Source organism: Astatotilapia calliptera, chromosome 18 (assembly GCF_900246225.1).
Source record: "Astatotilapia calliptera chromosome 18, fAstCal1.2, whole genome shotgun sequence".
NCBI lineage: Eukaryota > Metazoa > Chordata > Actinopteri > Cichliformes > Cichlidae > Astatotilapia > Astatotilapia calliptera.
In genome coordinates this window covers 3595612-3613272 of record NC_039319.1, presented here as the reverse complement: position 1 = coordinate 3613272, position 17661 = coordinate 3595612, and the positions used below count along the sequence as shown (strand labels likewise).

Sequence of the window (17661 nt, the reverse complement as noted above, 5' to 3'; positions counted from 1 at the left end):
GCCTTGGTGGTGCTGTTCTCTTATTGTTCCCTTGCCACTGAGAGTACACCTTTGCTGGTTCTGTGGAGAACAGCTGGTTTATTCTCCTGCCTTCTATCTCTCTGGTGTACCTCCTCAAGCGGCTGGCCAAGGCTGTGAGTCTTTGCTTGGCAGTTTCCAAGGCCTCAGGTATGGACAGCTTGCTGTATTTCTTATGCACCTTATTTGTCGCACCTTTCTGCAACTCCGTTAGTTGGCTAACCTCCCTCCGTGCTACTTTGATCTTGCCCTCTAGCCTCCTTCTCCATGGAGGGTACTGCCCCTTGTGGCTGTTCAACTTGTAGCCAAGCATCTCACTGATCACTGCTGCCGTATTGTAGATCAGCTTGTTAGTGTCGGTAATCGTGGTTGTAGGTATTGCCCGTAGTGCTGCATTAACATCATCTAGCAGACCTTCTGAGGGTACTTCACGTAATCTTGGTAACCGGCTACGGGGGATCCAGGTTTCAAGCTTGGCCATGATCCTATTTTTCAGGTCAGTTCCTCTCGCACTCAACGATCCTTCTCCTATCGCACTTGGGGCTATGTACCCAATCTCGGGTGGGGGTGATGATATCTCCCCCCTGACCTGGCGTCCTGACTCCTCCTTGCCGTAGCATTTGTGTTGTACCTCATCAATCTCTAGCTGTGAGAGCAGTCCCTTCTTTCGAATGTTGGAACACTGAGCTACTAGTTGTTTCGCCGTCATTGTGGATGTTGGGTATCGAAGAAGCCATAGGTCCCTCATCCTATTCATGTAGCCCCTTCCGCCGGGGTTACTTGCGTAGTAGCATTCCAACAACGCCCTGTTTTCGTCCCTTGCCCACCGATGCCTTCTTGTTCCAGTAGCCCACTTTTCGTCAGGGTGCCCTGGTTCCTCAACACCTGACGCGGACCTTGTTGATCCGGGCGACGTCCGAGCCGGCATGCCTTCATATTTATCTGTCTCGCTCATGTCTGCGGTAGGCTTGCTTAGCATAGGGGGTCTAGCCTTAGGACCCTTACTGGATACAGACGCCCCAGGCAGGAATCGAACTTGCGATCCTCTGTTCCAAAGGCGTGTAGTTTAACCACTACGCTATCCAGCTGCTATATATATATATATATATATATATATACATACACATACATATATATACACACATATATATATATATACATACATATATATACATATATACATATATACACATATATACATATATATATATATATATATATATATATATATATATATATATATATATATATATATATATATATATATATATGTATGTATATAAACATCATGCCCAAAGGGAAAGAAGTATCCCTAGATACAATGTAATCATGTCGCTGATTAGATGTAAATCCATAATTCAGTTCTGGCTTTGTCTTGCTTTTGTCTTCTGTTTCCTGTACTTTGTGTTTTATTGTGTGTGTTATTTGTGGTCTCTCTATTCATTTTCTCTTTCCCTTCACCCACCCAGCCAATCGAAGCTGCCCCTCCCTGAGCCTCATCCTATTAGAAATCTTCTTTCCCACCATCACATCAAGAGCAGCTCATTGGAGTTCTCTTGCTAAAATTGCAGGATCTTCCCTTACATGTACTCTGAGATGACCGCTTTGACTAGAATTCATTTGAACTGAAGTGAATCCATGACATAAATAATTCCTGTGAAAAACATTTGCTGTTCAATGTTTCACTTTCTTCACCAGGTACTGATTTTTTCTTGAGGATCTTTTTTATATTGTGAGGTCAACACCTACAGTAACACAGAGAAAATCCCAATGATCAGATCACACCTGTGAGCAAGCACTTGCCTACAGGGGGAAAAACTCCCTTTCAACAGGAAGAAACCTCTGGCAGAACCAGGCTCAGCAACCAGTGGAGATGCATTTAGTGATGACTGGAACAAAATTCCACCTCAGATACACATTTGATGAACATTACGTAACATATGGGCGACAAACATGAACGTGACATGAAACAAACACTAATGTAGAATGTAACATCACATTCACAGGAGGGTGATGAATGTGAAAAATCAAAAGAACTGGGATTTATAATAAATGCTTTTTTAATACATATAGATGTTAATAATCACTATATACATGATGATGCTCGAGCTCGATTGGCCCACCTGTTAAGGAGAAGATACATACAGACATGTATACATACAGACATAGACATACAAATTTGCTTCCGTTATAATTTGCAGCACGAGGTGACGGGTGAAAAAACGAGTCAGATTATATAGAAGTTTATGGGAAAAGATGCTTGCAGGAAATGTTAAATCAGTACTTAGAGAAATAATCTGCCTTTTAAGGTCAAACAGGAACAACAGGAACGTGAAGATTAAAAAATTCCCATATTATGCCACTAAACTATCCTTTTAAAAACTATATGAGGGTGGATAAAAATAAATGACCGAGGGACTCAGCATAATCGCATCTCCTGCTCGGCTCTGGCCATGACATATCTTTACCAAACATCCGTTTGCTTTCTCTGGAGCCATGTTTTATGTGAGTGAATTTTCCGTCTGTCCACTGCCAATAATCCAACTGGAGATAAAAACAGCCACAGAAAATTCCTTCCGTTTCCTCACCCTGGGATGCCTCCAGACTCCAGCTTGTTGGCGATGTCCACATCCCAGGACCAGACATCGAACTGCCACTTCCTGAGTCCCAGCACGCCGCACAGTACCGAGCCGGAGTGGATCCCAATACGCATGTCGATGTCGTGTTTCGTCCGTGATCTCACGTATCTGGAAGAAAGCGGGAAAAAAGCGGTTAATTTTTGGCATAGTACTCTTATATAAATCAGGACTACGGCGCTAAACTAATGTACTGAGAAGAAACGGAGAAAACTAGCCGATTTTTGGCAAGAAGAACGAACAAACAACAGACAGAGGTTGCAACTGACTGGCTAGCCGCTCCATGTTTGTTAATACAGTGGAAAGAGAAGATTAGCTGTACAGCTTTGCTTTATGCTAGTACAGGGTTTACTGATGGCTGCAATAAATCCCAAAGAACGGGAAAAAAGAACATGGAAGTCTTAGGTTTGTAAAGGTTTGTGCTCTGGAAGAACAAGACCAAAATGGAGAAGTTTATCCATAATGTAAAGCACAACATTTAAAACTAACTGTGCTGCCACTGCTGGGTGCAGTAGCTCCACCACCCCACTAGGGGGAGGAAGCGGGTTTGTGTACTCAAGTTTCTCTAGTAAATATAGGAAAAGTTCATGGAGTCTGGCCAAGTTGATACCAGCACACAAAATATTAGCTCTGAAGTTGGCTGTACTGGAGCATGAGAAATATATGCTTTTTTACAGTGCCTTCATTAGGGAGACAAATAAACCCTGCAATGAGAACTGGAAGCCTTTGCCTCTCCTTTTGAAGAACTGTTTATCTATCTGCCAAACTGGGCATCAGCGTACAGGGAGGGCAGAACACTAACCAAACACCCCATACCAACGGTCAGCACGGTGGTGGAGGGCTGACGTTTAGGACTTGTTTTGCAACAACAGGACCTTGGCACGCCACAGCCCCTAGAGTTAAATGCCATCGGTCTCAAACTGCAAAGATCACAAGAAAAGCAGCACATCTACAAATCTACAGCAGAGTGGCTGAAAAAGAAACGAACCAAGGTTTTGCAATGCTCCACTCAAAGACCTCAATCTGACTGAAATGCTGTGACACGCTGTTGAGAGAGTTTAACTAAACTCAATGAAAGGAAGTTACGTCAAAAAATCCTCCACACCGATGTGAGAGACTGATACAGTCATACAGCTATTAACGCTAAAAATGCTTCTAGAACAGGGGTGGGCAACTCCAGGCCTCGAGGGCCGGTGTCCCTGCAGGTTTTAGATGTGTCCTTGAACCAACACAGCTGATTTAAATGGCTAAATTAGCTCCTCAACATGTCCTGAAGTTCTCCAGAGGCCTGGTAATGAACTAATCATGTGATTCAGGTGTGTTGACCCAAGGTGAGATCTAAAACCTGCAGGACACCGGCCCTCGGGGCCTGGAATTGCCCACCCCTGTTCTAGAAGATGCTGAATCATGCTGTGAGCTCATGCACTGTTTCTGCATTCTGGCTTATATGAATAATTAGATGGTGAAATCTGTCGTGTGTTACTGTTCATCCAGGTGATATTATCAGACCTGGTGAGGACCAGATTATTTTTATTGTGTTATTATATGTAAAATCATGACAGATGATGCCAGCGCGTGATTTAGCTTTGTTGACGTAGCTGATGTACCGTACTGTACGTACCTTGAATTTTAAAAAAAATCACAAAATTAAAAGATTTGCTCTGTGAATTTAGATGAACCAACAAATCTTATCCCAGAATTTTTCCCCCATGTAAAAAATGTTGACACCCCTCAACAATGTTTTGGGCTTCCCCTGACTGCACACCAGGCATGTAGTCACTCCCAGATCCATTTACAATCACAGTCCATTCAAATACTCCCAGAAATACGTTTCAAAAGTTACCTGAAACATGTTTAACTGTTTCAGAATACAAAATAATATATAATGTGGTGTGTAAGTGGACTGGACCACTTACATGAGCATGAAAATACAATGAAAATAAAGCGTTGTGAGGCTGTGAATAAACTGAATTAAGGTTATGAAGGTAACAATGGATGATTTTGAAAAAAGTGTAAAATTACACGCAGGTATGTATATTTGAGTTTAAAAAAGCTGATCTAATTGACTTCAGGGGCACACGTCTGGCATTAATTTAAAAATATTTCAGGGGTCACTTTGGGTCGTACTGTGAAAAACACTGACGGCATTAATTCAGCAGATTAATATACATGAAACTGACCTTTGGTGAAACTAAAGAAACACAGAACACGGAGACAGATAATGCTGCCAGGCAAACACCGTTCAAGTCCACCAAGAAACGAACACAAAAGAGTTCAGGCATATCTGTGGCACTTCAACAAAAGAGGTAAAACTGTTTCTGTAGACTCGTCGCACCTGTTAATAAATTACTTTCTCATTTCGTACTTTATTTTTCCCTGAAACACAATAAAAGCAGGACAGAGTGCAGCTGATAACAGCCTCCGAGGAGCAGACAGGCCTGTCACGCCTCTTCCTCCCTCCTGGCGTTATTTCATGCTTCATAAGAGCCGCAATGAATGTGAGGTGAAAGGCATCCTGGGTGTTTGTGACAGGTGGTTAAAGTCAGTCAGCTGCTAGACGACACCTGGAGTAGAAATTAACAAACAACCTGCAGCTAACGACGAAGAGGAGGAGGAGAATGAAGATGCTGTGATACTGTGTTGACTCTGCCAGGAAGTTCTTTCCATATATATATATATATATATATATATATATATATATATATATATATATATATATATATATATATATATATATATACACACGTCACCTACAAATCAAAAGGTTGGTAGTTCATTCCCTGGCTGCTCTAGTCCAAAGTATCCTCAGGCAACATAGCGAACCCCCGAGATGCTGCCGTCTAAGAGAGCACGTAGAGCACAGGTGTCGAACTCCAGGCCTCGAGGGCCGGTGTCCTGCAGGTTTTGGATGTGTCCTTGATCCAACGCAGCTGATTTAAATGGCTAAAATACCTCCTCAACATGTCTCAAAGTTCTCCAGAGGCCTGATAATGAACTAATCATTTGATTCAGGTGTGTTGACCCAGGGTGAGATCTAAAACCTGCAGGACACTGGCCCTCGGGGCCTGGAGTTCAACACCTCTGACGTAGAGGCAGAAAATAAATGCTTGTGTAAATGTGTGAATGAGATGCGTTGTATAAAGCGCTGTGAGTGCTGACGTAGAGTAAATAATAATTAAGACAACAGATTTTAATGGAAATCTGTGGGTGGCATCTGGAAGTAGCAGGGCTTCTTCCCAGACTTTTGTCCTGATCATCCCCAATCTGTAAGTTTTCCGCACACACCACATTCGACCTCGTGTCTGCAGCAGTAAGGGGGTCTCCTGTTCTTTAATCAGTTAAAGGGTTTTTGTAAATATCACAGATTTTAAATGGAAAAAAATGTATGTAGCCTCTGTGACACCATCCTTTGTTTCTGGACACCACAGTTTGATTGGTGATTTATTTCAAACATGTAAACAATATACAGGTACATTTAGAAAAGAAAATAAGAGAGAGAAAAAAATACTATACCAAAAAAATCAATACATTTCAATATAGCTCCCGTTCTGATTAATTTACATGTTGAAAGGGGTTTAAAACTGTGTTTGTGGTTCGGCTCCATCATGTTAATTTTTTTATTAGAAATATGTTTGGACATGAGGCTGTCGGCTAATAGCAAGCTGTATCTATAAGATGTACAGGCGACATGCACAGATGTGCTACTTAGTGCTACGTCAGAGACGAGTAACACACGAGGATTTCACTCGCTAAAACTGGAGCACAGACTTCTTAAACAGGCCGTATCACACAGGCAGGCATAAACCTTATTATATGGTAAATGGTAAATGGCCTGTATTTATATAGCGCTTTACTAGTCCCTAAGGACCCCAAAGCGCTTTACATATCCAGTCATCCACCCATTCACACACACATTCACACACTGTTGATGGCAGCTACATTGTAGCCACAGCCACCCTGGGGCGCACTGACAGAGGCGAGGCTGCCGGACACTGGCGCCACCGGGCCCTCTGACCACCACCAGTAGGCAACGGGTGAAGTGTCTTACCCAAGGACACAACGACCGAGACTGTGAGAGACTCAGGTAATTCTGTGAACACGTCCTGCTGAGGTTTCAAATCAGCACTAACAGCTGATTAGTGCTAACAGGAGCAGGTCAGAGGAGATATACTCGCTTGTGTGTTTTTGTGCCTAACAAACAGTGCAGTCTGTCTCCACTTCTGTCCCTGCATTCAGCTGTAAACACCTTCATTTGAAAATCCCATCTTCTCGTCTATAGCAGTGTTTAGAGGTAAACACACCTACTGTACATTGTTAATGACTGAGTAATGTGAGGGTGACAATATGTCGAATTCTAAATATTAATTTGTAAGTAATGAAATTTGAAATTAGGGGGTAGGAACAGGAAAAGTGTAAACTTCATCCTACTCCTTTTTGAGCATAGACATTGTGTAGACAGAGATATTCATGAAAACGTGTTTTTAAGTTTTTTTCTTATTTTTTTCTTGTTATTTCAGTTATATTTGCATGTTCGAAATAAAATCTAACCGTCTAGGTAACAGAAAAACTGTTAGCCATGGATGGATAGAACAAACTATCCATCTAAGAAGACGTTGGCAGTGTTTGGTGAACCAGACAAACTTTTAGTTTTAGATTTGTGTTGAGTCTTGACCTCAACAAAAGACGGCGATAAACATCAAAACAGGGAGAGAGAATTTCTGCAGACTGAACTGTCTTCGGAGCCTCCTGTTTCTATCCTCCCAAACATTTGGTTCAGACCTCCAGGTGTCATGTGAGAGCTTCACATCGTAACTTTGGACTTTTTTCTGTGAGGTTTCTTTGTACTAGTACTCCCTGATTGTGCTCCCCTGCTGAGCTGCGATGGATGTGCTAAAATAGCCTAAAGATACAGAAACCTTGGAACATTCCCACCTCAACTGCCTTAACTGCTAACGGCTTAACATGTCTTCCTAGTTTTAATGTACAATGAGGACTGACAATTTTTGAAATTCACAAAAATGTAACCAACGCCTCAATCTGTGTAACAGGAAGTTGTAAACCAGTATGACAAGATGCTGTACTAGAATCTGTCAGCTTACTCTCAGCCTTCATGCATTTGTTCAGCAACGTGTGACCAGAATCTGCATTAACAAATACGAGGAAAGAAGGAAACTGGTGCAAGCTTAGCTAACATTAGCTGGATTCTGTAAACTCGACCAACATCGTCTTTGTGTGATTATATCACCACATGTAGTTGCACACAGCAGTGTTTAAAACCGTGTTTGATTACTGACGACTGTGACTGTGAATTTGGGACTCTGTGTAAAACATAAATAAAAGCAATGCTTTGAAAAATCTCATAAACCCATATTCTATTCACAATAAAACATATATGCTTATACTCAGACATTTCACTATTACATTAAATATATTAGTTCATTTTGACTTTAATGGCAGCACCATGTCGCAAAAAAGTTGGAAAAGAGGCTGGAAAAGTAAAGTGGTACCAAAAACGAACTGCTGAAAGAACATCGTGAACTAACTAAAGAGTTACGTCCAGCTCGTCATCAGCACTCAGTTCAAAAGCCTGAAACTCTGACGGTATGGTGGTTGAACATGTGGAAAGGTACCACCAGTGCTGAACGGTACATACAGGTTGTGCCCGTGCAGACAGCATCTGTCACAGGAGAGGCCTTGCACATTTCAACAAGACAATGCTAAATCATATACTGGAGCTAATCCAACAGCACAGCTTCATGGCTCGCTGCAGTCCAGACCTTTCACAAACAGAAACACCATTAAGTGAAATTTATGACAAATAAGACCACGGACAGCTGAGCAGCTGGATTCCTCTCAGATAACAGTGGAATATTATTCCCCTCCCAAAAGTCCAGCAAATCGTTGCATTCATTTATTCACTTTTTAAGGTGTTCCAACTTTTAAGGAAGGGGGTTAGTATTTCCTCTGTTTATTGGACGAGTCGGGAACAATGTGGTCCCACCTTTATGCTTTACAATCCCTCAGAAACAAGTAAAAACCTGCTTTATTTGGACAATATAAGCAAACCCATCTCCTCTTATTCCAGCTTTTGCAAAACTGATTGGTGTCGCAGCAAAAAGTGTGCACAGCTCACCATCTTGACATGATGATACTGAGCACAAATCTCACAGCTTATCCACCCTAATCTGTCTCTTTCCTCTGAACATCAGTCCTCTCCTCTCTCACTCTTATATCAATGCAAGGGGTTAAAACGCTACAGCAGCACCGAGGATCACTGAAATAAAATAAATCAAAGCACAAACTCCAGCGTCTGTGAGCCTTTTAGACAAAGAAGAACTGACTCTTTCTCCTTTCCTATGAACTACTCATTTCACAGTCTGATACAAAGATCTATAAAGCCCTTTTGTGTGTTGCAAAATACAATACAAGCACTACAAACATGTTTTCTTGCATTTCAGCAATGCATCTGTTAATTCAAATGTACATTATTTGATACTGATTTTGTGTTGAAACACAGCTGCATGCAAATATTGCAGGGAGGCTTTTCCAAGCAGAACAGATACTAGGACAGTCCTCGGGGTAAAAGACATTTATTCTTCTAAGATGATTCCTGCAGTTACAATGAATTCATTGCACCATGAATTTGCTCTATTCATACAAAAACAGACAAACTCGACTTTGATTTAAAAGGGTTTCTCTCCCGCTGCACCAAAATAAACGTACTTTTTTTTTATTACCATGTTTTATCTTTTAAAGTTACAGAGAAGAAGGTTTAAAAATGTATTCGTAGTCACATGTGTATTTATACACACCTATTTAAAAGGTGTATTAACCCATGTCCCTCACTGGTTAGAGAAAATCCTGTTGTGAAACGTCAGTATGACGATTTTGGCGTTTTGTATCATGGCAATCTAGGGCAGACCAAGATGCACTGCATGCTAATACCTCTCAATCCCATAATAAATCACGACCAGGCCAAAAGTCAGCATTTATAAAATGGGAGGAAAAATCAGTGACAAAATAGCTAAAACACTACATCTAACTTATAGCTTATTTATATCAGTACCACTCAATCAAAAAGTGCAGATTCTTAAAAAATATTGGAATTAGATCCACTTTTAATGTAGAGAGCTCTCTGTGCCAGTGAAACAGGCCATCCTCAGGCTACGAACAAAAAACAAATGCACTAGAGCGATCGCAGCAACATTAAGAGACGTCAAATTTAAAGCTTGATGAGACAAGAAAAAGAAGAATGTGCCGAGGAGCGATGCAACATAAAACAGACCTAGAGCGGTGGATGATCGCAGGATCCTTTCCATGGTAGATAACAAAAGCATTTCTACATGAGGAAGACATATATTTATCCAAGCCTGCCATCCAAGAAAGACTTTACAGTACAGGGAACAATCTGATATCCAACATATTAGTGCATAATCTGCAAACCAGTGATCACTCTCGAAATTAGAAACCAGAATGAATTTTAAAAAAATAAATTAAAAAGCTCTGGCACTGTTACTTAGAGAAATCAAAGTAAGACAGGAAGATCAATCTATTGCATGGACATGCATGGCTTCCAGCTTCCAGTGAGTCAGTGGACTGACCAAAAACATACTGTAAAAGCAACACAGGAGTCTTTGATGGAAAACAAGTGGTCTGATCTGAAATCAACTGAACTACTGTTCACCTATTTAAGGTAAAACTAAAGGCATAAACAACTGATGACAGCTGCAGTAAAAGCCTTTCCCTACAACAAGGAGCTTTGTTAAAAAGAAAGGACAGTAGAAGAAGACAGCACCTGATGGTTTTGATCATGCTGAGGCCCATTTCCACGCAGCAGTGGGCGTGGTCCGGCCTAGGCTCCGGCAGACCAGACACACAGTAGTAACAGTCTCCAAGGATCTTTATTCGTAGACAGTGATGCTCCTGAAACAGACAAACACCATAACCATAAAGGCAGAAAACCTAAGCAATGACTATACCTGAAATAAGAATTAAAGATCAGTAGAAATTAAGAAAAAAAAGGAAAACACAGAAAACATATCAGGTTATCTCTGAATTCCTTCTCTGACTGTGAAATTGCAACCGCCCAAGCGTGACAGTCTGAAATGTTCTGCAATCTAATATCAGCTGAGTCGTACACAGTGGATGTTGAATCAGATATTCACTGTGTTGTTTTGAATAAATATTTATTCTACTGGAGCGTCTTTATTCAGTTTTCATGAGTCCCGACAGCCATGAGAGGCTGTCGCAGAAGAGATGAGCGCTGGGCTCCAAAATCATACACGCACAATCAAACAATGTGGAAAAAGAAGAGCTGCAAAGTCTATTCTTATGCTTCATTTTCAGTAATTATTTTTATACAACTGGGAAAATAGTTTTTAGTGATAGCCTGCCACACAGAAGCAAAAATTAAAGAGTTTATGTTACCATTTATGGTGTATGTGCATGTATTTTTAACCAGCATCTTGAATGGTACACTCTATTGCCAGAAGGTGGCAGTAAAGGAGCTGAGAAGCTATCCTTGCAATTCCTTACCAGCTAGCTAGCAAGATGCAAGTCTGCCACAACAATGTAGCTTATTGCAGCTGCATTTATAGAACTCTTTAGCATTTAGCAAGGTTAATATACTACAATAACAAAGAGAGAACCCCAACGATCACATGATCCCCACGAGCGACACCTGGCGACGCTGTGGAAAAACACCTCCCTCATCCACAGTGACATCCTCAGAGTTTGCTTTCACTTAACCATAAAGCAAGTGTTCACAAACTATATATTGGGAAAAGTGTTTCAATCTAAATATTGATTGAACATTATAGGATCTATGAGATTATCAGTTTAAACTGGTCGCCTTTAAAGCTGACTTTCACTAAACAGTTCTATCTAACACAGTTTACCAAATATTTGAACAAAATTTGAGTCCCATCGTACAAAAAGTCTCCACATAATCAGCCATAAGTCATAAGATCAGGTGATGTAGTGTTTGACAGATGTGGCCCGTGGCTGAGGTGAGGCATCCAGACTCACCCTGAGTCAACGCTATGAGTCAACACACAACATTACAAATGTTGGCCAAGCTGGCGTTGCTGTTTGGGCCATTTTCAGAGGAGGTTCATAAGATAAGTGAAAGTAAATCAAAAGTTAACCACAGACAGGTAATCAGCTGTTAGGTAAAGGTTATTAACCTGATCCAGAACACACTGTTCCTGGATCTGCTAAGAGGTATCTCTAAAGAAATGTGATTTATTAATCCTTTAATGCACAGATGAGCGAATATTTTTAATGGGAAAATAAATTGATTCAAATCTCAAGACTAAAATCAGATTATATGCACATATGCATTTGGGATGAGAAGCTCTTACATGTGCGAGGCGGTCGAAGCGTGCAAAGAGTTCATTCAACATTCGCACCAGCTCCTGCGCTGACAGCGTCGTGGAGAGGTTTGTGAAGCCTTTAACATCTGCGAAAAGAATGCTGAATAAAATACGGAAATGTCACTTTAATATCCAGCTCACTTCTTAAAAGTTATGATACTTAATGAGGATGACATTTTCTGTGATGTCAGATTTTGCACATTTTACGTAAATGTCACAGTTTTGTTCTTAAGAGCAAAAACTCTCAAATGTCTTTAATCGGGGCACACACAGGTGTTTTGCTGTTGGACCCTCACCTGACATTCTCGTAGCGGTGGATGTAGATTCTGTGAAACTGATGCTGGAGGTGTTCGTCCTCTACATTTGTCATGTCGTTGATCATTTCCAAAACTACAAAACGAGGCAGGACTGATAACACCAGTCGTTCCTGTTGGGGAGAAAAATGAATCATCTCATCGCTTTGAAATGACAAAAAGACACAATACAGAACAATAACATAACATCTGCATATACCGACAAATCACAATGTGTTAAAAAAACATTGACTATTGAACTGTTTTTGTGATTGGCACTTCCATCCGTTAATTTGTCCACAGGGAGCAGACTAAGCAGAGGTGTTCAGATCTTCCTCTCCCCTGATGCCTCCCCCAGGTCTTTCAGGAGGACTCTGATGCTTTCCTAAGACAGACGAGACACTTCATCTGTCAGCTGTCATGCCTCGGGTCTGCCTGGGGTCTCCTCCCAGTAGGAGCTACTCAGAGCCTCCTGAATGATCAAGCTCCTCACCCTGTGTCTACGGCTGACCCCAGTCACCTCTCAGGAGAAGCTCACCAACACTGCTATCTGCGCTCCTATTTCTTCTGTCACCACCCACAGCTCGTGACCAAAGGTGAGGCCAGCATTGTTCACAGGCCGGTACATCAACAGCTTCAGCTTCACAGTCAGCTGCTTGAATAACAACAAATATCTGAATTCTACTTGAAGCCTTCAAATCCAGAGTGGACGGTCTTTTCTGAGCGAACCGGGTCCTCGGATTTAAAGGCGCTAATTCTCATTCCAGCCACTTCACACTCTGCTGTAAACAACCCTCGTAAAAGCACGAGGCCATCACCCCATGAACCACAACTTTGAGTTTTATTAGCTCAAACCTAACAGTCCAACACACTCCTGCAGCAGTTTATAGGCAAAGGTTTGTCCTGGGATCTCCCCAACCTTACACGGCAACATATGGAAAACAGGAAGTGCTGAGCCATCAGCTGATGTCAGCTTGCACTGAGATGAACGCTGATCAGTGTGAGTTCTTCTAGTACAGCAGCATCTACGTCCAGAAACACAGGAAGGAAGGTAAACTCTTCACATCATTACTTTAGATTGTTTCACTTTTAAACTAAATGCTTTGAACTACAGCTAAAAAGTGGAAACAGCCTTTTTTTATGGATAAATTCAAAAACTATGTTTGATGTATGTAAATGTTTCAATAATAAACGAGAGAACATCAACAGTAAATTATCGAAGGAACAGAAATAAAGCCTTTAAAAAGAAATTACACGAGGGGCTGTGTGTGTGAGAAATGAATTAAAAAAGATGGCTTGAGCTCTGCCAGCCTAAGCTCCTCGAGCAGGATCCTCCAAAGCCTCCGCGCTCGCAGGAACATCACAAGTAAACGAGTTTGTGTTGTGATTTTTGTACTGACACGGTGCCACTTGGCTAAAGCAGAAACAGATTTGGAGTGGGAGCGATGCAGCATCCCTCAGGATTCTTTTGGCCTCGGGGAGCCGCACCAGAGCCAAGCAACTGCTTCTTTCAGATACTGAATACATTAGAACCAACCAGAACGTCACGTACAGTGACATCAGTACACGGCACGCACATGCTCAAAAGCCCTGCAGGTTTTTTGGAATATTTTACGCCAAAGGGATGACAGAGGGACAAGTCTAATAGCTGGAAAGGCTCCGAACGAACCAGCTGGCCCTGTTCTACATCTTAAAGACTCACTGTTTAAAAACACGAGAGGAAATCTGCACGAGGCGGGAGATTAGTTTTGCTCCCAATCTGATAAACAAGTTGAAAGAAATTTTGCACAGAATTTTGACATTAGAGCGGCGATCTGCCTTTTATTCTCTCTGGTGTGTCTTCTGGTGAGATTTTCACTGGAATGAATTTGTGATAGAGACTAAAGTGATATTCCATTTGAAGAGCTGTAAATCTTGAAGACAACATGATGGTTGCACGTGGGCACATCATGTTCTTTCATTACCATGAATGCACACCGCGCTTCACTATGACTCAGCCCCACATACAGCACTCTGCTGTTGGAATTACTCACCAAAGAGCTCCAAATATGGATTAATCCGCAACTGCAAACAGTTCCCAAAAACTCTACGACTTGAAACACGGGCTGAGGGAAAATATATTTATATTTGATTAGATACATTCAAATACGCCAGGATACTACGAATAACGGGGCTGCAAGGTCGCATGATAGGAGGCGACCTTTCTCTAAGTGGCTGCAGTCACGCTTGGAAAGATTGTAAAAGGTTTGCAAATAATTGGTGTTTAATTTATAAATGAGCACAAATGTTTCCATCAGTCTGAATGATTCAGTCTATGAGCTCAACACGAGGGGACTCAACTGGCTGCCAGCTGGTTGTATTCTGGTTTATATTCCTATAGAACAGGAAGGCTGTGAAGTGCAAATGTAATAGTTAAATGTCAATTTCTGTTAAATTTCAATTTCTGTCTATTTAGACGGAAGCAGATATGTGATTTTCAATGATTTATCACTGTATTTGCTGTATTATCAGAAACAGATTGCGTATAATTGCTGGCTTGACCACATTCAATCACAGACTGATAACAGACCGACTCCGTTTTATGGCAACATTTGTTGGTTTTAGTGACAATGTTGCCATTCTTGATAATCTCATTTGGCACCAAAAAGAAAACACTGAAGTGAGGTAACTTTATCTTATTGGATAAAACAGGTTTTGATACATTTTAACTTTGAGGATGTAATTTGCAGTAAAAAAAAAAAAAGGTGATAAATTGCAATATATTTTAGTCCAAATACTCAGCATATTGCAAAATGTAACAAATCACACTAATATTGACAGAGTCAAGTATTGTTTTAATATTGTATCGTGAGGTGTCTGGTGATTCCCACCTCGACGTTACACTAGATCGTCTATAATTCTCTGAGAACATTTGCTGTCATCAGCTTGCACGGTTCCTCTGCAGTCACAACTGTAAGACAGCACACTTGTTTTTCTTCCCTGCTTGGCTCACAGATGAGTTTTCCAGTAAGAAATAAAAATGCAACCTTATGTGCACTCAGTGAAGCTGCATGATGCTGTCTGAGAGCCCTGGAGAGCCTCTTCAGACCCCGAGCACAAGTGCAAAGAGAGGCTGGCTGAGGCTGGATAATAGCAATGAGACGCACAGAGAGAGGGAGATAGCGACACCGTCCTCTGCTGCGATCACAGCAATGACAACAGTTCCATCGTTGCTGTAGAAAGAGATGTAAATAATGAAGCAGCGGTTATACAAAGATTGTCATCTAATACGTAAAAACAAGCATCGGAGCAAATTCTAACATAAAAATCACCACAATCAGAATAAAGAAAACCATCAAAATATCATGAACTCTAATCATTTTGAACCTTAACATACGATAAAAAAAGTTGGTCCAGAGGAGGGAAAATGCCAGTCCACATCAGCTGTTAGCTTAGCTGATACACATCCAAACGGTACATCTCTATGGAAAATAATGTACATGTTATCCTAGCAGTCCCCACGTTTGTGCATCTGCAAGCCACTTTGAAACCCACATCCATCCAAGCTCCCAGCTAATCACTGTTTCATCTGTTGTCATGGAAACCTGTTCACATCTAATCAGGTGGTCTTCCTGTTGCATTGATTTAATACCTTAATCAAAAAATTACTCTTCAACAATTCTTTATTTCTTTTCATCTTTTTTATGACACTTTACAACTGTCGTCTTCATGATAACAAACTTTTAAAACTGGGGTATCGTACTCGTCTTAGCTCATAAGTGGGCTGGACCAGTGAAACCAGTGCATAACGGTGCACAGAACACACCTCATACTTTACATTGTAGCCTCCCAGCATACAGTGAGCTGTACCAGCACCCCGAACAATACTTTTTATTTACATAACTAATCACCCTGACACAGTTCAGAGGGGAAAGTCCTGAGTGGACCCAACAGCAAAGCACTGACAGTTGTTAATGTTATGTAGTATTTTTTGCAAGCTTATGGCTGCAGTGGCAGAAAAAAACAAGCTAACTAAACCAAACCTGAAGAGCAGCTGAAGTATCCAGAGGTAAACACTCACACATGACAGGAAGAGATACGATGCAAAAATAAAAAGGGATCATAACAAAAACAGAACCCCTTATCTTTAGCAAAGAATAATAACATATTGATAATTCATGCATCCAGCTACATGATCACTCAAAATCTCAGCTATATTGTTGTTTATGTTTCAGTCACTGGGATCCTGCAGCTTGTGATGGAGAGCAGAAGCTGATTGGACAGCTCATCTCTCTGACACACCACTGTGGACGTGACCATCAGCTGAGTGTGAAATGTGTAAGAGGAGAGCAGGTGCTTGTGTTGTTGAGCACGCACCGCCCCCTGCTCTCGGCACGCCTCTGTTGTGCTGTTGTTTTTGTTGTGTTGGTGTCTGTGCTGGAAAGCAGAGCAGTGCATCCACAAATTGAGGTCTAGACAGACAAACATTTCAGTGAAGCGTTGCTAATTCTTCGGCTGCTGCGTCGCAACCAAACGCCCCGGGCTTTGGTGGTGGAGTCTCACTGCAAGAAATGTGGATTTTACAGAGTCGTCCTGAATTCAGACTGAACCTTTGAACCCTGCAATGTGTCTGTGCTGCTCAATCACACGTCAGCCAAACTCCTGCTGCAATCACACAAGGAGCTCCATTTGAGCAAATAGTACCGCTTCCTGTCGCAGTACTCTGGGATAAAATATTACAATATAAATTCTATTAACTACATTATGTTTTGGAAACTCTATCAGGAGCTCTTCTCCCTCTCTTAACTCCTTTTGCCATCAAGACAGTAATCTTAGTTCCCATGTTAAACATAAACAAAAGAAATCTGCTGAAATTTTCAACTTAAGTGGAATTTCCAAAGACAGCATACGTATGCTGAATTTAGGTATTTTAGCATCACTAATTAACCTAACCTTGGACTGTGGGAGGAGGCGGGAGGTACCTGGGGAGACCCACACAGGCACAGTGACAACATGCAAACTCCACAAAGGCCGCTCATTTACAGTATTTGTACCCGGTTAATAAAGGTAAAGTAAATTTACAGGAGACAGACTTTGACATATATTCATCAAAGTACTCTGTGGCAAATAACTGAGCAATATAATCAGCCACCTCTCCTGTTAATCCTTATCCTGCAGATAATCTTGCAGCTGGTGTGAGATTATCTGGAGGATAAGTAGGAAAAAAATAAGGAAGGCTATCTGATTAGCAGTGACTGATCTTTCCAAATAAGAGCAAGGGGGTTTTGAAATAGTAAATGAATTGAGAATGCCGCAGTCATCTCAGACACATAACAAAATGTTAGAAATGCTAAAATCTTG

General features: G+C 41.3%; 1 protein-coding gene across 2 annotated transcripts in view; it reads right to left on the bottom strand.

The window, feature by feature from the left end:
* Positions 1-17661, bottom strand: part of adcy8 (adenylate cyclase 8 (brain)) — a 125074-nt gene that overhangs the window by 59018 nt on the left and 48395 nt on the right. For both annotated transcript variants that reach the window (XM_026149144.1, XM_026149145.1), the window contains exons 3-6: positions 12325-12455; positions 12017-12128; positions 10450-10577; positions 2607-2765 (exon numbers count right to left, since the gene is read on the bottom strand). In XM_026149144.1, coding sequence (XP_026004929.1) covers positions 2607-2765; positions 10450-10577; positions 12017-12128; positions 12325-12455 — 530 coding nt within the window. The remainder of the gene's footprint in view (positions 1-2606; positions 2766-10449; positions 10578-12016; positions 12129-12324; positions 12456-17661) is intronic.